General features: G+C 39.9%; 2 protein-coding genes and 1 pseudogene across 3 annotated transcripts in view; 1 reads left to right on the plus strand and 2 right to left on the minus strand.

Annotated features, from left to right (window-relative positions):
- Positions 1-24557, minus strand: part of LOC110059942 (ectonucleoside triphosphate diphosphohydrolase 1-like) — a 40850-nt gene extending 16293 nt beyond the window's left edge. Inside the window, exons 1-2 of one of the 2 annotated variants that reach the window (XM_089293697.1) lie at positions 24455-24549; positions 3522-4957 (exon numbers count right to left, since the gene is read on the minus strand). In XM_089293697.1, the coding sequence (XP_089149823.1) occupies positions 3679-4941 (1263 nt within the window). In that variant the 5' untranslated portion in view covers positions 4942-4957; positions 24455-24549 and the 3' untranslated portion in view covers positions 3522-3678. Of the gene's footprint in view, positions 1-3521; positions 4958-24454 lie in introns of those variants that run through there. The other variant, XM_089293698.1, reaches the window with a different exon arrangement.
- Positions 11747-14755, minus strand: LOC149108923 (uncharacterized; annotated as a pseudogene).
- On the plus strand, positions 18389-20879 carry LOC149108924 (uncharacterized). The gene has a single exon (XM_089293696.1). The coding sequence runs from the start codon at positions 18431-18433 to the stop codon at positions 20066-20068; it is 1638 nt and encodes a 545-aa protein (XP_089149822.1). The 5' UTR covers positions 18389-18430; the 3' UTR covers positions 20069-20879.
- Positions 24558-25101: the final 544 nt, after the last annotated feature.

A 25101-nucleotide genomic window follows, 5' to 3' on the forward strand; every position in this document is an offset into this window, starting at 1 on the left:
GCGGTAAAAGACTGATCGGAAACCGGGCTGCACTAAATTAAACCAGTAGTGAAAAGCACAAGCATTAGTCATGAAAATTTTCATTTACCTGAACAAAATAGACTAAGAGAAGTCCCTCTTTCGCTTAGTCGTACGAGGGTGACGCGAAAGAAAACGACGAGAAAAAAAATGGCCGCGCGAACTCCTGGCCGGAGATAGTTTCGTCCTTCTAAAAGTAATTTTGAAAGGTTGTTGAATCTAAAGCTGAACGAAAGTCGTTGCATTTGAAACAGAGAAGCTACAAAAGCAATGTGGGTGTAAAGCATTACTTACTCAGAAGCTGAGACCTTCACTCGGGTTCTATCTGAAGCCGAACAAGCTACACTGCAGTTACGTGTCAAGGAGCAAGTAACTTTATCAATGATACCTAAACCTTTATTAATTAAACGGGTCCAGGCTTCTTAGCGGCCAAGGTCTGTATCACAGTTACAGTTGGATCGTCTATCAATTTTTCAGCCACTCGATGTAGGTGATATAGACCAGTGGGAGTGCGTTTGAAAATTTCTCAATGGTTGACTTAAACCTTGAGGGAGGAGAGGGTGCTGTGGGAATTCATGAGGGAAGGGGTCAGTGCGATAAAACGTCAAAGAGCTTGAATGGTCAGAACACGAACTAACTCTACCTAAAACCTTCTCCAAATTTTCATTTATTTGTTCTGACTCTTAATTTTTCTACCAGTTTTTATTCAAAATCGTGGTACAAACTGAGCAGAAATTTTATTTCAAATCTGTTGCTATGATAATAACTTGGGATATACATATTATGTTTTGCAACATTTTGCCAATGTATTTGTTGACACAAATTATTTCTCGTGTGTATGTTTAATTTGAGGCGACCTCATTTTCCATAACAAGAAATGTGTACCGTTTTCACAGTATCACAGTATTTGCAATATTCGTAGTCACAGTATGTTTCGCTCAGTTTTTTCAGAATGACTCGGAAACCCAGGAAAGGAGACCCTAGAGAGCAATAATTCCGGGGGGTTTAGGGAATGGCCCGGACCCCTCTTAAAGCTTGCGCTCGTTGCTTCGGAAATCGGTCACCAGTTCGATCTGCTCCGCATAAACTGCAGTTCATTTTAAAAGAAGCTGCTTGCATTCGCTGGGAAAATCCCAGGTAAAATAATGAAAGCTTTCCTTTTAAGGAATAAAGAAAACCTTCTGAACCTTCTTCAGTGTAGTGCACAATTATCTTGTTATCCTATGAATGGTTGCCTTCTCTTTTTTCCTTTAATTTTTCATTTTCTGGTGAAGTATATCCAGTATTTATTGGGTACAAGTAAAAGTTGTTAGTGGTTTATATGAATGCGTGTTAAAAACGAGAAAGTGATAAATAATTGAAGAGCAAACTGCAGCATGATCCCGTCACTTGCACAGAAGGAGAATCGATTTCACTTTGAGCAAGTAAGCAGCTGAGGCAGTGTCCACACTACGCCAGAGGAACTTGAAACCTCCGTTTTCAAATTCCTCCGGCGTAATGTACACGGGGCATGCATTCAGATCATCGGCCTTAATAAACATAGGCGTTGGAATTTGCTGAGAAACAAATATCAATATTTATTTTGATTTGTACGTGTTGAAATGACGTAGGTCCACAGCTGTTACAAGTGTAGTCTGATTACAAAGTCTCGTAATAAGCTTTTACTATTTTACACTTCTTCTTCTTTTTACACTTCAGTCTCACGAAACACTTAAAATGATAATGCATCAGCTATGGAGCAGAAATGTATTCCCACAAACATACACTGAACTAGACTAGGAAAATAATAATGATATTAATCCTTCCATCATTTTAATTCTAAATGATCCTGGTAGCAATGCTAAAATGTAATGACAATAAGTGAAGTGATGCTCTTCGAAGAACGGCTCCTGGTGAAGGACCTTTATGTAGTTAGTGTGCAACGTGACACTATTTTTGAAAGTCTAGCTCTTAGACAGTAATTAGACAGTAATTACGTAACGTGCAAACTGTTGCAACCACCTTGGCCTTCTGGAACTTCGTAAAGCTTTCAAAATCATTTTCATCGAACATTTACTCTCCAAATGTTTTATTTTGAACCATAAGAGAAAGCGAATTGGAGGTTCAATTTTGCAATCTTGTTGGTTGTCCAGTGTCTTAGGCAATGGTTGGGCGGGATTCACTATTTCTATAAACGTTCAAAAGGAAATAAAAATTGAAAACTGACAACGTGGAAAAATGTCAAAGTGCAATCTTATGAAAAATTACAAACGTTTCGGGCATAGCCCTTCTTCAGTGTCACTATTTCTAGCTGATTATATTAGTATTCAGTTGTTGATTTTTTTAAACTCGTTTGTCAAACATATTCGTTATTCTTGAGTAATGATCTTCTTTGAGTGTAAGGTAACGCACCATCTCAACAAATCGTTCGGGCGACTGAAAAGCAAGGAATGGTTGGGTGGACAATTCGGAAATAGTACAAGTTGAAACAAATTTCAACCTATAACCTATTTGTATCTATTTTTAAGGCTAAGATGCTAAGTACTGATATTAACACATTATACTACGATTGCAATTTATCGCTGGATCATGTCTGAACACAATTACTCGATCGTGTTTAATGATTCCTTAGCTCACAGGTGAGCAATGGGTATACTATAAGAGTTTGTGCGGGGTTTTAAACTAAAAGTAGTTTATATGGACTTTCAAATTCAGTCGAAAAATTTCTTTGTTTCTGTGGCGGCAGCAGGTTGTTTCAGCTGTTCCTGAGCTTAGGGACAAATGAATCGTAGATTAGTTTAATTGTGTTTACTTTTACTTGCTCCTTAAACGGTTATGTAAACGGACGTACATCAAGAAGTCAACTCTTTCCAACTAGATACCAAAAGAAAGTTAAGTTTTAGGGTGAGAAAGGCACTCATTTAAGGCCTTTAGGAAAGGGATTGAGAACAAAGAACTTTGAAGGTGTTGAAAATATCGAGGAAAACCAGGATTTAATAATATACCGAATATATGTTAGCATGCAGTTTTTCCGGAGAAGTGCGATTGTTTCATAGTCTAAAATAAATACTTCGTTATTCTTTCATCTTACGATAATTGCCTTGATAAAAGAAATCATTTCCTTAGAAATAGCGACAGCTGAAACTCACCCTGTGATTAAGAAAAGGTCACCACGAAGTTACAATATTAGATACTATAAAACAACCGAGCCAGAATTTCGCAATGATTGGGAGAGTTATGCGAAGCTCAATGCTTTCTTTGGCGTAAAACAAATGGGTCGCACGTCCTTATGACATCCCAATTTATCTCAAGTACTGTTTAAACAATTGTATATTCCTGGGTAGGAAAAGGCACTGTAGGAGGAAACGGTCTGACCCAAAACACAAGCCAAGTATTTCAGCCTGTGCATTCTTGCCAGATCTCTCGAGCCGATCTCCCGCTAACCACTGCGCTTTTTACAACTAACAAGAGGTCCCAGATTTGAGTTTTGATTAAGTTCCATACAAACCATTAAAACTAACATGTTGAGGCCCTGAGCCAGTAAAAGCAAGCTTTATTAACTATCTCAAGTTTATTTGTCCCTAGATAACCACAAAGATACCCTGAGTAACTGATTGATTATTAGGTCCCCTTGATTAAACCTTTATTGGACGCAAACCTTAGAATTAGGGTGCAGTTGGTTTATTCTTTCATTATATCTGTGTTTTTCAGAACCGCACCCAGGGTCCAACCCAACTTAAAACCGTTGAGTGAATTAGTCACCCTTATTTCCTTATATGGGCCAAGTCTATACCCTTCAGTTAACAACTCGTAGATAAAATTCCCTCCAAAGCAATGGTTTTTAGCATAAGGGTTTTTCTCCAGGTCGTCGTAATCTTTTCCACAAAACGACTTAGAGTACAAATCAACTTTCCTTCGTGTGACTTTGTTGTTTTCACAGTCAGAACAAACCGCGTCTATTCCTGTCAAAATGTAGTAAAATGAGGAAAACCCGTAAAATCTTCCTTTCAGTTTTGGTTGATCATAGAAAGGACATTTTAGCACATTTGGCGAGTGGCAGAAAAACACTTCGCGGATTATTTTTCTACAGTTTTCAACGTCAGCTGTCCCTTCAAATACCCTTTCCTGACCATCAAATTTAAGGGATTCCTTAAATCCTTTATTATGGCAAGGACTTTTCACGACACACTCGGAATTCTTAACACAATTCTCTTTTTGAGCAATGACTCCCAGATAACGTTCTCGAGCTTGATCCTGCCCAAAACCCAGATAACTACGAACAAAAACTTTGTATTTTTTCCCTGAAAAGTCTACGACCACGACATCAGGGTGGCTGCTATTAAATTTCCAAGCATTTTGCTGGGACGCCCCTCCCAAATCTAAACTACCATAGGTAAGACCTTTCGAGCGGTATGCACCCACCAGAAAATTAATAGTAACCCAAGCATAAATCCCCTCGGTTTTGCCCGTAATAATTCTAGCGTCGTTATCATCCTGAAACATAAATGGACATTTGTCTTTGTCATTAAACAGTTTTCTAACTTCATTTAAGATAGCGTCTGCCTGGTCTTGAGGAACCAATCTCATTCCTGCTGTCGCAAACAAAAATATGGGTGTAGATGCCTGCTTGTCTTCTGGGATGGTCTTCTTGGCAGATTCCAGTAGGGGCGTCATGTATTCTTCAACTCGGGAAGGGTCATCAGCAAGGTCTGAAATTCCGGGTTCTGCCTTGTCAGGTGAGGAACTAAGCTCTCGGACGTCTGATGGCTGCAAGGAATGTCCGCTGGCCAAAAACTGGTGGATCCTCAAGCGAGTGCCACTCGATCCTGCATCAAACAGAATGGCGTACTCTGTGTGGACAGCATCACGACTTACTGGAAGGGATTGAGTGGCACAAGTGAAACAGACGAGGCACAAGACCACTTGCTCCAAAAATGTTTTCATTCTTCTTCCAAATCACCTGGCAAGAAAAATTAAATAACAGTGGTGGTCACTATAAATATTCCAGACAAACTTAGGTTGGTGTTTTTGAAATTGAGATGATATGCAGAATTTGCGTCTACAAAAACTTAACAAACGACCCCTTTCAGAAGTTTGTCCTTGGAATTGAAAGCGTTTTTTCTTTCTTTTTAGGTACTATAGGGCGGCGATATTGACAAAGTCAGGCGTCAATCAAAACATGATTTCAATTTTTGTGTCGTGCTGCTTATGGCAAACGAAGTATTTGGAAGAGAGGTGCTGGTGAGCTTTTAACTCGAAAACCACTTGCGGAAGGCGCTGTTCTCTTTAGTGAATGAAATTTTCATGACTACTTTGACTGCTTTTACGCTTTTCACTGTGTAAGAAAAACTAGAGTTTAATCTCAGTCATTTGAAGCTTCCATTGCAATACTGAAAGTATTACATTCAGTATGTTTGAGAACGAGGTCTACCCAGTTCAAATAAGACTCAGATATGTTACTATTAGAGAAGATTACGTGAGATGTTAAACAAAGAAGCAACAAAAACAAGACCTTAGGATGCATTACTCACGCATTAGCCGAGTCTTCCGTCAAGCTCTGACTAAAGACTGAAACAACACAGCAACTACGTGTGATAAAACAAGTCATCTTATTAATTCGACTTAATTATTTGTCAACTTGTTTGTCCTATGAAGCAACAGATGAGGTCACGTTGTATCTTTGCTGAAATTGCGTGGGAATTGTGCCATGTGTGGGTGGACAACTAACGAATAAGGACAGCCTTGCTGTAGTTCACAAAATAGACGCCTTTACGTTGAAAGGAAAGATATAAGAATTAAAAGAAGCCAGAGGGTTTGAAACTCAAGGCAACTTTGCATCTTGCTTTAAAGTAATAGAAATTGTTTTTCAATTAAGAGTGCCTGCCTGTAAAAATCAGACAAATTCTTAATTTCGCGGCAAGGGTCGAAAATTCGATTTCGCTCATATTCTTATGGTAGATAGGCTAGGGCATGACAAAAACTACTGGATAGCTTTTTTGGCAAAATATCCTTTTATTTCAAAGAAATATGCAAATTACCAAATTCCGTTAAAATCGTCATTTGACGCACCATTTTATTAAGCAAGTTTGAGAGCCTCGCATGCAAAACCGCATCATTCTTCCGTCTTTAAAACACTCAAATATTTTTGTGCAATGTTTAAATGTGTACTGGATTGATTTTAGGGGAAGTTGCGTTGTCGTTTTGGGTGCAAAATAATTAAATTTCGAAGACATGTATTTCATTCACTTAAAAGTACTTCGTGAATATAATTAATTTTCACCATGTGCGAAACCTTCAAATGGATCAAGCTTCTGGTGGTTGAATCGCAGAAGGATGGTCTACAGATTCCTGTAAAAATTTCTTTGGGCAAATGATTGTGAGCGACGCGAGAGCTTTTCAAAGTACGTCAAAAATGCAAACATTTGACCATCCGTCGTCAAATTTCAATTTACGGCTTAGACGTATATTTTAGCATGCGCCACATGACTTGACCTATGTTAAGTTGAAATAGACACAGAGCTGATAATTTCGAAATGTTCTAACCTCATTTGCTGTAAAAAGCAGGTCCAAAGCCGATTTGACGTGTTTCTCTCACCATTCGTCGCACATAAAGCAGAAGTTTGCTTTTGTTTACATAACGTCCGATGTACATCGCCAACTGTCAACTTATTTAACGGTCGAATACCATGAATCTGTGACTCTCTTTCGACACATATGATCACCACTGTATCTAAGTCAAAAACGGCTAAGTCATTTGTAGATAATTGCTTGCTTTGCACTACACCAAACTATTACGTTTGATCATCATGGTTTGATGGCTTGAATCCTTGCTTGCAGCGGTTCCTTGTTCGTCACGCAATGCTGTCATTCCATTTTAGGGGGTAGGGGTAGGACAATTTCTATCCTAATACGTAAGGCTCTGTAAGACTTGGAATCCCTGGAAGCATACAATCGTGTTGAGTAGGAAGAGCTTGAATTAAGAAATGAAAAGAATGAGTAGTTTACCATTGCCTCTGTTGTTATCTTTTACTCGACCACCGCTACCTACATGCCCTGCGTAATACTGTAACGCTAAACTCATACCTAGGTCTTTTCGCGCTATGCAATTATTTTTGTTTACACATGTAATACAGTGGGCTACCCTCGGGGAAATGGGTGGTGACCACTTAATGGGGCTAGCCGCTTAAATAGAGGTTGGTGTACCTTGAATATTTAATTTTTGACCATCTTTCTGCTCTTATGAACATCACTGCATCTAAGTCTAAAACGGCTGAGTCATTTGTAGATAGTTGCTTGCTTTACGCTTCGCCAAAATATTGCGTTTGATCGATTGCTGACCATTGTTGATAAGCGTGTCGGCGCAACACAATCTCACAGCCGTTATTTGTTCGTCACGCAATGCTGTCACGGCATACGCTGCACATTATAATCTATTTTGTATAGAGTACTCTCAGAATAAGCGAAACAATTTAATCATTGTTCATCTGTTTGTTCATATATACAATAATATGTGTATATTTATATAATCGTGTTCTATAGTGTACGTGGCGTCGGTCCAAATCATCTTTGTTGTACGTTCTGACGTTTCAGACAGCAGCTGATAAAGCTAGTGCCTGTACTCACTAGAATTTTAGGAAAATCGCCATAAACAAATTATAGATCAATGAAGAAAGAACTACCTGAAATAAAAATAGGAAATCACAACGTGTCTAATTCGTGAGAAAAACAGACTAAATTTAATTAGTAATTACGTGAGTAAATAGTCCTGGCCATGCCATTTTATTTGGCGTATTTTGTTTGCTTGGTGGCGAGGCATTGTTATGTAACAGAAAATAGTGGACTGTTGTCAATACAGTCCAAAATTATCGTCAGTAAAATATTGTAAATAAAACACGTATTGACCGTTTACCTCTGCGGCCACCATTTGGTCATTCCGATAAGGGTTTCATTATTGTCCTTACCCCTATTAAGAGGCCACCCAAAATTTAAGAACTTTGTTTTGGAAAGGGCGATGGCAGATAAGAGTCTGAAAGTGAAGTGCATGACGAGTGATAATTCAAACACACGTCTATCATGATTGTCTTGAGTTGACTCCATGTTCGCCAAGAAATTTATAGCCCGACAGTGAAAAATTAAATATTCAAGGTACACCAACCTCTATTTAAGCGGCTAGCCCCATTAAGCGGTCACCACCCATTTCCCCGAGGGTAGCCCACTGTATTACATGTATAAACCAAAAATAATTGCCTAGCGCGAAAAGACCTAGGTATGAGTTTAGCGTTACAGTATTACGCAGGGCATGTAGGTAGTGGTGGTCGAGTAAAAGATAACAACAGGGGCAATGGTAAACTACTCATTCTTTTCATTTCTTAATTCAATCTCTTCCTACTCAACACGATTGTATGCTTCCAGTGATTCCAAGTCTTACAGAGCCTTACGTATTAGGATAGAAATTGTCCTACCCCTACCCCCTAAAATGGGATGACAGCATTGCGTGACGAACAAGGAACCGCTGCAAGCAAGGATTCAAGCCATCAAACCATGATGATCAAACGTAATAGTTTGGTGTAGTGCAAAGCAAGCAATTATCTACAAATGACTTAGCCGTTTTTGACTTAGATACAGTGGTGATCATATGTGTCGAAAGAGAGTCACAGATTCATGGTATTCGACCGTTAAATAAGTTGACAGTTGGCGATGTACATCGGACGTTATGTAAACAAAAGCAAACTTCTGCTTTATGTGCGACGAATGGTGAGAGAAACACGTCAAATCGGCTTTGGACCTGCTTTTTACAGCAAATGAGGTTAGAACATTTCGAAATTATCAGCTCTGTGTCTATTTCAACTTAACATAGGTCAAGTCATGTGGCGCATGCTAAAATATACGTCTAAGCCGTAAATTGAAATTTGACGACGGATGGTCAAATGTTTGCATTTTTGACGTACTTTGAAAAGCTCTCGCGTCGCTCACAATCATTTGCCCAAAGAAATTTTTACAGGAATCTGTAGACCATCCTTCTGCGATTCAACCACCAGAAGCTTGATCCATTTGAAGGTTTCGCACATGGTGAAAATTAATTATATTCACGAAGTACTTTTAAACGAATGAAATACATGTCTTCGAAATTTAATTATTTTGCACCGAAAACGACAACGCAACTTTCCCTAAAATCAACCCAGTACACATTTAAACATTGCACAAAAATATTTGAGTGTTTTAAAGACGGAAGAATGATGTGGTTTTGCATGCGAGGCTCTCAAACTTGCTTAATAAAATGGTGCGTCAAATGACGATTTTAACGGAATTTGGTAATTTGCATATTTCTTTGAAATAAAAGGATATTTTGCCAAAAAAGCTATCCAGTAGTTTTTGTCATGCCCTAGCCTATCTACCATGAAAATATGAGCGAAATCGAATTTTCGACCCTTGCCGAGTTATTTTCCATTTTTATGGACAGGGACTCTTAAGAGTTCTTTGATAAACGTAGTCGTGAGAGCAAAGTTTTGAAGGGGAAAGTTTTCCTTTCTTGACCAAGAGCGGTCTCGTTGGCCTGTCGACATTTTATATCATCAATGTCTAATCCATTTTAACCAAAGGTAAGTTTTCTACTCAAGGTCTGATGCACTGGCGAATCCCGGAGAGCACTGACTGTTTGCTGAGCTGAAAAAAACCTAAAAATTGATAAAACAAAAAAGGTCTACTCGTATCGCCTGTTGAGGATAAGAGGGCATAAAGAAACTGACACCACCCCTCCCTCCCCCCAGAAGCATATTTATTTTGTCGCAAGGTATGTTGGGAAAAATAAACGCACAAGGTTCGTTTTTGTCCGCCATATTGTTTTGCCTTTTTGTGTCTTATGCGTAGAACTTTGTCTTCTCCCTTGTGCGGCCGGTAACACAATGTACATACGTTCAATTATAAAAGTGAAATTATAAACTTGGAACACTACTTCCATTTGCTAGGATAAATGAAACAAACGCACCAAGTGAATCATTTCCCAGCCGTTAAATATGCGAAATAAAGTAGAATCTAAGAGTTTTTTTTTTTTTGTCTCAAGCCAATCAAGAGCCAAAGGCTTTTTACTCAACGCAAAATAATTCTGATTTAGATTGCTTAGTCACAACCAGAAGCCAATTCAACCATTAGTTCAAATACAGACTTATTTAGACATATTTAGTGGCGGAGGTCCAAATATTTAAGAATCACAACCTTGCCTACGATCGGAAATGCACCATCCTCATTGACTAATTTCTTTTAGCGAATAGAAATTGTTCGTTTTCTATCAATTTCCAAGGGTAATTAAACGGTAGCTAACTACATTTTCAACAGTGTAAGAAGAGATTTCACTACCACCCCTCAAAACATCAATAAATTAGCAACTGACGAGATTTGCTGAAAGAATGGAGACTGCAGTCCTGCTCGTGAGAAACTATGGGGAAAAAAGCATCCCTACAACACGACGGACTACTTGCTAAAGTCGCATCATTGCTTGCAGAACACTAGCTGTTTAGCCTGACGACTCATTGGTAAACAGAGACGCTGAATTTCCTTGTGTGAAGATCCAACTGACAGCGAACAAACCGAAAGAGCGCCAAGACGAACAACCACCCAAACCGACCCAAACTAACGACCGCTTAAAGTTCAGGAAATTTTGATAATATTCCAGTGAGTAACTAACATACCCGCCTTCGTAAAGTGTTCCGATAAATTCACGTAAACCTCTTACCTGCCTTCAAGATTAAATTTTTGGTCCTTTGTAGCGATCCTTGAAATCTAGGTAGCACTAAAACTGCCGAATTAGGTGACCTTCACGCTCGACACAGATGAGGAACGTATAAATGTACCTTGTATACAAACATACAGCTGGAAAGAAGAGCTGGCAGTTTAAATGCTACCTAGGTTTCAAGGATCGCAACAAAGGACCGAAACTTTAATCTTGAAGCCAGGTAAGAGATTTACGTGAATTTATCGGAGCACTTTACGAAGGCGAGTATGTTAGTTACTCACTGGAATATTATCAAAATTTCCTGAACTTTAAGCGGTCGTTAGTTTTGAAAACCTAGTAGGCAGACAAATTTTATTATTGCTTAAATTAAAGGTCATTTATTCTTTCTATTCATGTAGTTCAGCAGTTTCAAACAGGTGCCACATTTTTAAAACGTGCCTTCAAAGTAGGGCTATTTTCGTGTTTGGTTCAAAACTCGATATCACGGGTAGAAAATCTTCTTTTAACCGTTGAAGGAACGATATTGAATTATAATTGCAACATGGTAAAACAAACTGCTATGATATATCTATAGTCGAAAAAAAAAATGGGACTTTTGAGCGAATATTAATTTTTTTAGAGCGCCGGCAATATGTGCTATTTTTCCAGTTCGGCAGGCACGCAACTTGTGTCGAGCGGACCTATCTTCAATCAATCCTAGAAAAATTCAATTAGAATTTTTAATCAAATAAAACTCATTTTAGTGATTGACTAGGTAAGGGCTTCGAAATCCCAGCTTATGAGAACAATCGAATTTTCAAGGTAAAATCAGCGGTCGGTTTTTACAGAGACAGCCTCTTAAGATCCTTATTTAAAAGATTAAACTAGAACGCCAACTTTGAAGGAATCGTTCTTCTCTCGAAAACCACTTCAAACCGAAAGGTTAGCTCAGTGAAGTTCAGTTTGTGATTGAGAGCTGTTGCCTCGTTAGCCAATCAAATTTGGCCTAAGTCTAACAAGGATTGTGATTGGCCTATTTTAGCGTGCTTTATCACAGAACAGATGCACACTGACGCCACTTTTATTCGTTTGGAACACGAATTATTTTACTAAACTGCATTATCGTTTGTCTCACGATGTAGTCACTTGAGATGTAGATCGCAACGTTTCGACTGCTTACTGCTAGTCTTCTTGAGGCGATAAGGTCGACTGATGGCACGGTATCATCTATATCACAAAGGTCGGCTGTGATTGGTACATTTCGATCCTCCTATTGTTCCATTGTTCCGCGAGTAGCTGTTCTCTCAGTGTCCGCTGTTGTACCGTTCTCCTGTTGTTGTGTTTCTTGATCGTGGGCATCCTTACTTCAGGAATTTCAATTCCACTATCCCTGTTGATGTTATTAGGGTGAAGTTTTATGTGAATAGCTTCCTTGACCCTACGCGTGTACCAGTGAGGATCTCGATCAATGAACTTGACCTCATTCCAGATAGGATAGTGGCCGGTCTCGTGGGTGTGTTCAGAAACGGCGGAGGCCAGGGTACGGGCGAGTTGTATATCCCTGTCGTGTTCTTTGATCCTCTCCTGCATAGATCTCCCTGTTTCCCCGATGTAGACTTTGCCGCACTCACAGGGAATCCTGTAGACAACACCACCTTGTTTAGCCGCGTTGACGGTGTCCTTTGGTCGCACTAAGTGTGACCGAAGTGTCGTGTCGGACTTGAAGACGGTACGAATGCCTTGTTGTTCTAGGCAGCGGCGGAGAGACTCCGAAACTCCTTGGACATAAGGTAAAACGGCGGTGGATTTAAATTCCGCGACGAGCTCTCTTCTTGGGGTTTTTCGTGCCTTTGTGATCTTCTGTACAAAAGAGGAGGGATATCCGTTGGAAACAAGTGCAGATGACAGATGTTTCTTCTCTCCAGCGATTACTGATGGTTTGGTCACGAGACGTTTAGCCCGGTCGTACAGACACTTCACAATACCGCGCTTTACTGATTGAGGGTGGTGTGAATCATACGCTAAGTACTGATCAGTATGTGGTGGTTTCCTGTAGACACTGGTGGTAGGCGGCCATCAGGTTCTCTATAAACTAACGTGTCGAGAAAGGTGATCTTGGTGTTATTCTCCATCTCCATGGTGAAACGGATTGATGGTTGTTGACTATTTAGGTGTTGCAGGAAGTCGTCAACTCTATCCCGATCAAGGATGGTGAAAGTATCATGTACGTAGCGCTTCCAGATCTTAGGCTTGCAAGGTGCGGACTCTATTGCTTGTTCTTCAAATATCTCCGTGTAGAGATTAGCAATAACCGCTGATACAGGGCTCCCCTTGGCTGCGCCGTCTCGTTGTTCGTAAATCGATCCGTTGTACTAGAAGTGCGTGGATCTTAATACGAAATCCAAGAGGTCCGCGATTTGAACTGGTGTAAGTGTCGTGCGGTCAGCCAGGCCTGCGTCGTTCTCCATTTTTTGTAGCGCGGCTTGTACGACGCCTTCGATCACCACCCTCAGTCAGTAAAGCGCGGTATTGTGAAGTGTCTGTACGACCGGGCTAAACGTCTCGTGACCAAACCATCAGTAATCGCTGGAGAGAAGAAACATCTGTCATCTGTACTTGTTTCCAACGGATATCCCTCCTCTTTTGTACAGAAGATCACAAAGGCACGAAAAACCCCAAGAAGAGAGCTCGTCGCGGAATTTAAATCCACCGCCGTTTTACCTTATGTCCAAGGAGTTTCGGAGTCTCTCCGCCGCTGCCTAGAACAACAAGGCATTCGCACCGTCTTCAAGTCCGACACGACACTTCGGTCACACTTAGTGCGACCAAAGGACACCGTCAACGCGGCTAAACAAGGTGGTGTTGTCTACAGGATTCCCTGTGAGTGCGGCAAAGTCTACATCGGGGAAACAGGGAGATCTATGTAGGAGAGGATCAAAGAACACGACAGGGATGTACGACTCGCCCGTACTCAGGCCTCCGCCGTTTCTGAACACACCCACGAGACCGGCCACTATCCTATCTGGAATGAGGTCAAGTTCATTGATCGAGATCCTCACTGGTACACACGTAGGGTCAAGGAAGATATTTACATAAGACTTCACCCTAATAACATCAACAGGGATAGTGGAATTGAAATTCCTGAAGTATGGATGCCCACGATCAAGAAACACAACAACAGGAGAACGGTACAACAGCGGACCACTGAGGGAACAGCTACTCGCGGAACAATGGAACAGTAGGAGGATCGAAATGCACCAATCACAGCCGACCTTTGTGATATAAATGATACCGTGCAATCAGTCGACCTTACCGCCTGAAGAAGACTAGCAGTAAGCAGTCGAAACGTCGCGATCTACATCTCAAGTGACTGCATCGTGAGACAAACGATAATACACTTTATTATTGCATCTACCACGATGAATGACATCAACCTTTTCCTCGACACGAATTATTTTATTTTATTTTTCATGAGGTCAACATTCCTAGAAAACAATGCATCAGTGTTACCCGCTGATGTCCTGGATTTTGCCATATTGCTTGCTTTTGGCAGGCAATAGCTTATATTGTCAGATGTCATGTGAACTTGGAGTAGCCAATGTACTGCATTAATATTCTAGTTTTTGAAGTTTTCAATACAGTTTTCTCTAGCTATTACCAACCTGAGAATCGAAGGCCCAGGAATTTTTTACACACAAATAAGTTTATACAATTAGTTATACATGTATTTATAATCCATCAAATATTTTCGTTCATACGCGATTGGTCTAAATGTGTCATGTGACTAAATATGCCCCAGCTAAAATTGGGGAATGTCAGAGTGATTATTATTATTATTATTATTATTATTATTATTTATTTATTTATTTTGTTTTTCACAACTTTTTACAACTTACAATAAGATACAATACTACTACGCTCTATTTACATTACGGTGCAATATTTACTCTGCTTACAATACGGCACGATTCTTATTCTACTAATAATAAGATGCAATACTAACTCTATTTTATACGAAACAATACTTACACTACTTACATTTCGTTGCATTACGCTACAATACAATGCACTATATTGTATTATATGACATGACTTTACTGATTAGAGTACAACACAATACTTTAAATACTGGACGTGATATTACAGTCCGCTACAATTGCATTTTAAAGCGTAAATTAGAATACCCTCCTACTTATATAATATTTACTTATAACAATAGAGCAGCCACACTGCCTTGTGAATAGTGTTATTATTAGGTTGAAAAGAGGCATACGAGACAGGTACCAAACGAATGTTGAAAAGTTAACAAATTCTCCAATCTATGAATCTTCTCTTGAGTTCTGCAGATCCAAATGTAATACTACGATTATCAGTTGAGTAAGGCACGAGGGAAGTTTGGTTACGAAGTTTTGGCTTTAAAATTATGGTGTTGTCACGGGCAACTTACCTCGTTTCCGTTGGCAACAATATCAACAGCCGTGCGTCGCCTGTCGCGTCGCCTACAATTTCGCGCGCTTTGCTGCCGATGACGTCAAAGGCCGACAAGTTGTCAATGGATCCGGAGCCAGTTGCTCGTGACAACAACACACGATGATGAACAAACTTTTGTCTCGCCTTACTCAACTGATAATCACAGTATCTAGCAAGTAGGCAGAGAAAACGAGTCTTCTAACTGAAGAAAAATGGCTTAAAGCGTAATACTATTGCTGGACTAAAACTTCTGGTTACATTTTCATGGTTGTTGTTATCCACTGTTGAAATTCTTGCCAAAAAGCGACTTTACACTGCAGGACCAAAATAAATGAATCAAGCTTTCCACCTCGGTTTTGCAGAAGGTGCACAGGTCGCTCACCAAAATGACCTAATACTTCAGTACGTGTGGAAACCAATGTATCTTTTAGGTAATTAAATTTTGGAAATCTATCCAAAGTTAGCTCAAAAATACTGGGAATTCCGCAAAATTTGGATTTTAGATTTTTTGCTAACGGTAGTGATAACTAGCACAGCAGTTCGCTTGATAAGCATTACCCATTCGTTGTCATCTTTTAACTTCTCTGCGGTACCATTACAGTTGTTTAGCCATTTCAAATGCTATTCTCAATACCCACAAGTTCTTAGCAGAAAAAAAAAAAAAGCAAAGAAAAAAAGAAATTGGCTGCTTATTTAAACAGCCGACCCTAATTACCATACACAGAACACAGTTTAAAGAACGATTTTTAAAGAAAGAAGACCATATTATATTGTAAGAATAAAAGCCGATTATATTTTACTAAAGCTGCTTTTCAAGGATGCGGTGTCTCATTCAAAGCTGTACTTCTTTAAAGGAAAACATCGATAACTTATAGTGCCCAATGATATCTCAATTTCTGCCGGTGATGTTTTTGGTATTTGGGGGAAAACTGAAATATTTAAAAAGAAAAAAAGTGGCTTTAGGCCCGGTTCAGACGCCGTACTTCACATGAGCCGAATCGAATTCAATGAATTAATTTATAAGTTCCTGTGAAGTACGGCGTCTAAATCAATTCGAAACAGCTGATTAAATTCGAATCGGCTCAGCTGATTTTCACGCCTGGCTCAGCCTGTCGGTGCGTACTGCGGCTCAACCTCGTTCCCAGGGTCTCTCGTCTTACCGCCCCCTGGAGCGAGCGAAGAGAGATCCTGGTTGGGTCTGGTCACGTGCCACTTTGACAATTGAGAACATCAGGGAGGGGTCCTCTGTAATCAGCAGTTTGTCGCGTTGAGCTTTGTCGCGCGCTGCGACCGCCACATTACCCGCGGCGTTTATCAATACTTAGCTTTCAGGCTGAAATTTCGAATAATATCTGTTCCAACGTTTACCTAAAGGTTAAGCAAGTCTGTCTCGAGGCAATTTAGTGGTCGTGATTTTCAGTGTTGCCGTCTTACCCACTGGATTTATGGAAAGTCATTCATATTTCAACAGTGGACGTCGAGCAGCGCAATTTCATCCCGTAGTAATTGTTGTTTCTCCTTTGAATGCACTCGATCAAATTGATGCAAAAAACATAAGAACGTCTCTAAGAAAACGTATAGCTTTCTCAAAGTAAAGCTACGGCAGTCTCTGAAGAAAAGCTGGACGAAGATAAATATGATATTCGTGCAACGCACTGTGCTTGCAAACAGTTCTAATCAAATAGCCGGGTCCGGCGTCACCTGCGGCGTCACAATATAGAATGCAAGTAAGCAATATGTTCACGGAATATTTTAATCTTTGTCCTTGGAGAGCCAATACTTAGAGCCTTAAAACATATTTTGCAATAGAAACGAACCTAAATAAAGTATGAGCACGGCATGGCAAATTACAGAGGTGTCAAACTCTGAGAAGCGACGTGCAGTTAACAGCGGAAACCATGCAGACCTACGACCTCTAAACATATGCTGTAACATAATCAAACGACTCCGCTCTACCTATAATTTCCATTTCTTCTAATAACACGGCACAAAAAATGCTTATAAGATTAAATTTGGAAATACAGTTAACAATAAAGATTAGCGAAAAAACTGAGCAACGACGTTTCGGTGTCATCCTGGCACCATTTTCAAGTTAAAAAATATTTGTGCGAAAAGTAAACTAATTTATACCAATGGTAGAGGTGCGAAATTGAATAAATTAAGATTAAGATAGCTGTTCAATGTTCATGTTCATTCCAATGAGGTGTCAAACACTGGTAATGAGTTCAGTGTCGGTTCAAAGCCTAAACAAATACTTTTGCACGAATGGAGTCTGACTGTGTGTTAAGGCTCGGTTTCTTCTTGTGAATCCACAACATTTCGTGGATCAAGCAATCGAACTTTCCCTGACATTTCTTTAGGATCTTAAAGTTGTTAGTCAGGTCACCAACTGTATCAACTCGGTGTTCATTTTGAAGGTGTTTTCCGATGGCGGTAAATCGGTGTTCCTCAATGCGCTTGTAAAGATGACGGCTAGTGTAACCGACGTATTCTGCATCACACAGATCACATATATAGTTATAAACAACGCACTGTTGATTGGTCAAAGGTGGTTTTGGCTCTTGTACTTTGAGATCATCGCCAATTTTACGGCTTCTGAACACCGGCTGTAGTTTGTGATCAAGTTTATTACTCAAGTACGAGAGATGTTTCTTTACTATGTCCGCTGATTTCTGTTCTTTAAAAGGCAGGACAATGGGGTAGATATTCTCTGTTGGAGGCGTCGATCTTGTGTCTGGTGACATCACTGAATTAACGAAACGGGTGATGGTGGAGTTCACAAGAGAATCTGAGTACTTGAGGTTAGAAAAGATCAGTTTAAGGCGTTCGCATTCTGTTGAGAGTAGTTCCCATGTTGAGGACAAGCGGTAAGCACGGTTTAACATGGTTTTAACTAAAGATCTTTTATAGCGGTTGTCGACATGACTTTGGTGGTGTAAGAGGAGACCAGTGTTTGTGGGTTTACGGTAAACACTTGTTACCAGCTTGCAGCCCTTCTTGCATATTTCAATGCCGACAAATGGTAGCTTACCGTTAGATACGATCTCCATGGTGAAGGATATGGATGGATGACAGTTGTTCAAAGTCTTCAGAAAGGCTTCTGCGGTTGGTATGTCTTTCATTGTGGCTAGTGTATCATCCACGTAGCGTCTGTAGAAGTCTGGCAACTTGTTCTCGTTTTGTAGCTTTTCTTTGATAGAACAAAGAAAAGTATTGGCCATTAGGGGATAAGATAAAGGTACAGGAGTAGTTGTTATGGATAAGGCAGAATATGTTCGCCTTTTGAGTGAATCTTCCATCAACGATACAGCTAAATTTACCGCCGTAAGTTCGGAGAGACCCAAGACGCGTGGACGACCGCCCAAAAACTACCACCCTTTACTGCAGAAGGAGAAACACCTTGAATCTGTCTTGCGCAAAATTCTCCCAAAACAGATTGCCGACTCAGTTTGCCCGAAAGGATCACGACTCGCCCATCTTTATGGTCTGCCAAAGATTCATAAAGAAAAACTGGCGATGAGGCCCATTCTATCCGCCACAAGTACTTACAACTTCGCCCTCGCGAGATGGCTCGACGATAAACTGAAGCCCCTGTCGATCAACAGCTACACAATATCTGACACATTTTCCTTCGCTGATGAGATTCGCAATCTGAGCCTCAACGAATCTGACATCCTAGTATCTTATGATGTCTCTTCGCTATTTACGAACGTCCCACTACAAGAAACAATCGAGATCCTTGCTGATAGAGCTTTTGTTGACAACTGGTTCAACAAAACACACCATCTAAACATCAGCAAAGCTGATCTAATTGAACCGTTGTCAGTAGCAACAAAGGACCAGCTATTTCAATTTAACGGTCAACTCTACCAACAAATTGATGGAGTAGCGATGGGCTCTCCCTTGGGTCCCCTAATGGCCAATACTTTTCTTTGTTCTATCGAGGAAAAGCTACAAAACGAGAACAAGTTGCCAGACTTCTACAGACGCTACGTGGATGATACACTAGCCACAATGAAAGACATACCAACCGCAGAAGCCTTTTTGAAGACTTTGAACAACTGTCATCCATCCATATCCTTCACCATCGAGATCGTATCTAACGGTAAGCTACCATTTGTCGGCATTGAAATATGCAAGAAGGGCTGCAAGCTGGTAACAAGTGTTTACCGTAAACCCACAAACACTGGTCTCCTCTTACACCACCAAAGTCATGTCGACAACCGCTATAAAAGATCTTTAGTTAAAACCATGTTAAACCGTGCTTACCGCTTGTCCTCAACATGGGAACTACTCTCAACAGAATGCGAACGCCTTAAACTGATCTTTTCTAACCTCAAGTACTCAGATTCTCTTGTGAACTCCACCATCACCCGTTTCGTTAATTCAGTGATGTCACCAGACACAAGATCGACGCCTCCAACAGAGAATATCTACCCCATTGTCCTGCCTTTTAAAGAACAGAAATCAGCGGACATAGTAAAGAAACATCTCTCGGACTTGAGTAATAAACTTGATCACAAACTACAGCCGGTGTTCAGAAGCCGTAAAATTGGCGATGATCTCAAAGTACAAGAGCCAAAACCACCTTTGACCAATCAACAGTGCGTTGTTTATAACTATATATGTGATCTGTGTGATGCAGAATACGTCGGTTACACTAGCCGTCATCTTTACAAGCGCATTGAGGAACACCGATTTACCGCCATCGGAAAACACCTTCAAAATGAACACCGAGTTGATACAGTTGGTGACCTGACTAACAACTTTAAGATCCTAAAGAAATGTCAGGGAAAGTTCGATTGCTTGATCCACGAAATGTTGTGGATTCACAAGAAGAAACCGAGCCTTAACACACAGTCAGACTCCATTCGTGCAAAAGTATTTGTTTAGGCTTTGAACTGACACTGAACTCATTACCAGTGTTTGACACCTCATTGGAATGAACATGAACATTGAACAGCTATCTTAATCTTAATTTATTCAATTTCGCACCTCTACCATTGGTATAAATTAGTTTACTTTTCGCACAAATATTTTTTAACTTGAAAATGGTGCCAGGATGACACCGAAACGTCGTTGCTCAGTTTTTTCGCTAATCTTTATTGTTAACAAAAAATGCCCCTCAGAAACACGCTTGAAGCAAAGAAAGGTCGAGAGATCGAGAATTAAATGAAAATGTGCACAATTCTCTCGAACCGTTGGTGTCACGTACAATAATTTATTAACGACAAAATAAAAATTATATTTTTCTTTTTCTAGCCTCGTTTCGTTCGAAGATAAATCCATTTTATCAGCAACGACGGCGAAATGTATACCGCGACGAGTTCGCTGTATTTATATCCTTCGCGCTCGGCAAAGTTCGGGGCGCCGATGGCGCGGTGAAATTTCAATAAATCTTTTCACCCTTTCGCTCCTTTCGAAGTGACTTTGGCTTTCAGTGATCATTTAAAAGGCCCTTAATTCTCTAGAATTATTTAATCGCCGGTAACAAGACCTACACTTCATTCTGAGGTAAAGATGAGCCAAACATCTTCCATACACAGCCTCGGCTGCGGTGTGTAATTCTCCATTCGCCTTCGTGAGGAGATTTTTACAATATGTAACGTCCTTCACTGAACCATGCAACCATCAGCGACATGGATTTCCGCTATCAGATGATGGATAAGTTTTCCTTGGCGTTTGCAGAATATTACCGCCGGACATTGTCATTGTTAATTGTCATCTCCCAGATTCTGGGAGGCACGTGACCAGACCCAACCACGGTCTCTCTTCGCTCGCCCCAGGGGGCAGTAAGATGAGAGACCCTGGGAACGAGGTTGACTGCGGCTTAGGTATGAAGCTGCTAAAAGCACGGTTTCTTTACAAGTGGCAGTAAAGGAGGGGAAGTACTTTATTGTATATTTAATGTGCGCAGCATTCTTTATTTCACGTAACAACCAGGCAGTTGCTTAGAAAGAAAACACTTTATAGTCCAGCCAGCGCAAACTTACGAACTTTTTTTCCGTCCGTTTTTATTTTTCTACTACTAACAGCAACACGTCTTTAGTACAACCAGGTAAACATTGAATAGATTCTGCCTTTTTTTCTGGGACAAAGTCAACAGTCCGTATATAACGGATACGTGTCCGTGTAGTTATCAATGTCTCGTATAGAGCTACGTAGCTTTGCGACTCCCTAGCTGCCAATATAATGCGGTATTGCCATCTCAAAATCGCACTTAGTTTTCAAAATCACGCTTACTCACGCTGTATTCATCGTCCTTGGCGGAAAATATAACATTTGAGAGGTTGGTTAGTGAGCTAAGCACTTTTGCATCTTAGGCAAGTCAACAATGCAAGGCGGATAGTTGCTGGATTAAATTTTCATATACTCGAAAGACATCAATAATGATTCAAGACAAGCTACTATTGCCACTTAGGCAAACTTTTTAATTTATTTTCCCATTTAGGCAAGTAAGCAAGGCGGAAAGCTGCTAGGCGAAATTTTCATATACCAATCACTATCTGATTCAAAGCGAAGCAAATTTTGAAAATGGCTATCATCGCCATTAGACCAAAAGTGGCTTCAAGCTAGAACTACTATGCGAAGTATTCAAAAAATCGTTAACGCCATGGTTTCGTAAATCGCCAACCACGAGAAATTGTGTCATTGAACGATCGAAATTTATTTCTGGAATCTGAATGTACTTACGATAACACCTTTGTAACTGTCGAAGAAGATTAACGCCAAATTCGAATTTAAAGGGCAGTTTCTCGCCAGGATATGAATCCATGACCATTACGTTTTCTTTGGCGAAATGATTTTCCTAAACTGATCGTGTTCTAGGGCAACGGTCCGGTGTAGCCATTTTCTTTTTATTATGTTGTGTAAATAAAAGCGGAGTACACAGGAGACAGATTCAAATAAACGCGCAAGAAGTTTCACATATCGTGCCATATTTTCCTAAAGAAAACCGATTAAACAGCTAAGTGAGGTTAGTTGTAGCATAACCAAATCCCGGCGCAGGGACAATATTTAGTAACAAACTGATTATTACAGGCTATACAACGATAATACTAACACGCTAGGCCAACGGTCTCTAACCTTGTGATCACGTGTGGAAAATTATTTTGGCGTGCCAAAATAATAATTACCAACGTAGGGCAGAAACTGCCAATGATTATGATTAAGGCACTGAACTAAATAAATTTATTACACTTTTGTAAGTTTTCATAAAAATAAAAGTATCACAACATCCGTTTTTGGGTGCTCGGCACTCTACGTGATCTACACGCGATCTTCACGCGTGTGTAAGAATTAGTGCTATATACATAGGGTGTGACACACTCTTGTCTTCGTAGCAGTTAACTGGGTACTCCATGTAGCACTTTTCTAACGGAGACATTTACAAGAGTGTTGTGAAACTTACTACTCTATGCCTTAATAGTTCGCTTACTGCGTACTGCGGCTTTGGTATAAAGCAGCTAAAAGCACGGTTTCTTTTACAGGTGGCAATGAAGCGGTTGAAATAATTCATTGTATATTCAATGCGTGAAGCATTCTTTACTTCACATAACAACCTGACAGTTTCTCAGAAACAACATGATTTGAAATCCAGCCAGCGCAACTTACGAGACGTTTCTTTTTTCAATTTTTTTTCCTACTACTAAAAGCAACACGTCTTTTGAAGTACAAGATGGTAGAGCGTGTATGAATTCTGAGTTTAATTAATTTCTGGTACAAAGTCAACGGTCTGTAACCGACAAGTGTCCGTGTAGTCATCACTATATCTGCAAGGATAGGTTCGAATGACCTAAAACCAAATCCGTATTTTCGTGTTTTAGCGCTGTACCAAAAGTTGATGTAATTAGTAAAATCACCCTGACTTAAACCATATTCACCGTGCCAGGCGGTGAATAAAACATTTGCGAGGTTGGTTAGTGAGCTACGCAACCTTTGCCACCTAGCTAGGCAAGTAAACAATTAAGGTTGATAGTTGCTGAAGAAAATTTTCATTTATTCGAAAGAAACTACTATTCAAGGCAAGGGACATTTTAAAAATGACTGTCACCGCCATTGGACCAAAACTGTTTTTAAGAACTCTTATCCAAGGCATTTAAAAATCCGGTTAACGAAATGATTTCGTGAATCGCCAACCACGAGGAATTGCGTCATCGAATGACCGAAATTTACTTCTAGAATCTGAATGCAATTAACGATAACACTTTCGTAATATGCCGAAGAAGATCAACGCCAGTTTTTAATTTCAAGTGAACCTTTTCCTGAGGACATGAATCCGTGAACTTGCGTTTTCTTTCGTGAACTTAACTATTTTTCCCGAAATTGATCATTTTCTAGGACCAAAAGTCTCATGTAGCCATTTTCTTTTTAATATCTGATGTAAATTAAAGCGGAGTACAGAGCGAAACAGAAACATAAAAGCGCAAGAAGAATTGAAGTATTGTGCGATATTTTTCCTATAGAAAATCGATTCAACAGCTAGGCAAGGTAAGATGTAAACTAACCAAATCCCAGCGTAGAGACAAAAGTTACAGAACGTTTTAAAGATTAAAAAGATATGGAGTGATTGTAGATATATTGCTCTCGGAGAAAACAAAAATATTTGGAAATAAAGAACATTCGCAGAGACTTTTTTGTTGTTTATATGTCAAACTTGCTACTGTCTAAATTTGAGGGCAAACGAAGAAATTCCATTTGACTTGTAGCTTTCACAGGGAACTAAACATATGATTCGGACGCTAAAATTTAAAGGTCGTGAAAAATTCGACAATTCATCTTATTTCAAAATTCTTGGTATAGTGTGATAGCCAGCTCTATAAGCTTGAAATAAGGATTTGGGTACCTACAGTTTAAACCGGACGCGCCACATTGCTTGGAAGCGACACACCTCTAAATGTGCTCTAAAAGTATACGGTAGTCTTAAAGAGACATTGGCGCACCCCGATCTTTAGGAGTAAAGTGCTTGTCGCAGCGTTCAGTTTGATTCCTCACCGTATGGACACCCTTAACGTATGGACACCCCGTCAGCGAAGTTAGTAGCCACTCAAAAAAACAATTGCAAGACGGAAACTACTAAAGTAATAAGGACGAACATTTACAATATTCACTCAGATTTTGTTTCGTATAATAGTATTATTTAAGCTTGACCACCTGTCATTAAATCGCAAATTAAATACTAAACCCACTTTTGCATTTCAATGATCGCTCAGTTGGTATTGTTAACAACGTCCCCGAGATTTTCTGAAAAGACATTTCAAAACAGACATTGTAGCTTACCGTTCTCTATCTTCAGAGTCCTCTTGAGCCGGGCTTGTGCTTAGCAAGTTTACTGGGTGTGAAATGAATGGGCTAACAGGTATACAGAACTAGTAGACTAAGTTCTAGGTCACGTAGGTCCATGCATATTCGGTGTTACCAGCCACATTCTTCTTCCACGTAGCAACCACACAGTTGACTTTAGGACCATGCCAGGTTTCTACAGTCAGAATGTGAGCTCCTTGGCAGGCATTATAACCCTTAAGCTTAAGATCAAGATCTAAATTACCAAACGCAGAACTTAAAGAGCTTTATTATCCTTGAAGCGAAGAACTTCGAAGAGGATTATCACTAATTGATGCAACTTTTCTCTCACAATAGAGACAAAATATTAATTAGCCAGACACACCGTATCACAACAAGAAAACTGGCGTCTCCGGTCGTTAGCATATTATCCTTTTATATCTTTTTAACGGGCAATGTGCGAGTCCTTGAAAATCCTATTCCGATAAGTACGACAGGATTAAAAGCTTTACGTGAGGCTCAGAATTCTAGAGTTGGAATATCCGAAGAGTTCTAAGTCAAAGACGGACATGCATATTCAGTGTTATCAACATTTTTCTTCGATATAACAACCGGACAGTTGCTGAAGAAAACGTTTATGTTGA

Source organism: Orbicella faveolata, unplaced genomic scaffold, assembly GCF_042242905.1.
Source record: "Orbicella faveolata isolate gen_17 unplaced genomic scaffold, um_ofav_v1 contig_25, whole genome shotgun sequence".
Classification (NCBI taxonomy): Eukaryota; Metazoa; Cnidaria; class Anthozoa; order Scleractinia; family Merulinidae; genus Orbicella; species Orbicella faveolata.

What these genes read in the sequence shown, in the direction of transcription:
- LOC149108924 (XM_089293696.1), top strand. Translation starts at nt 18,431, where the DNA reads ATGGATAAGGCAGAATATGTTCGCCTTTTGAGTGAATCTTCCATCAAC.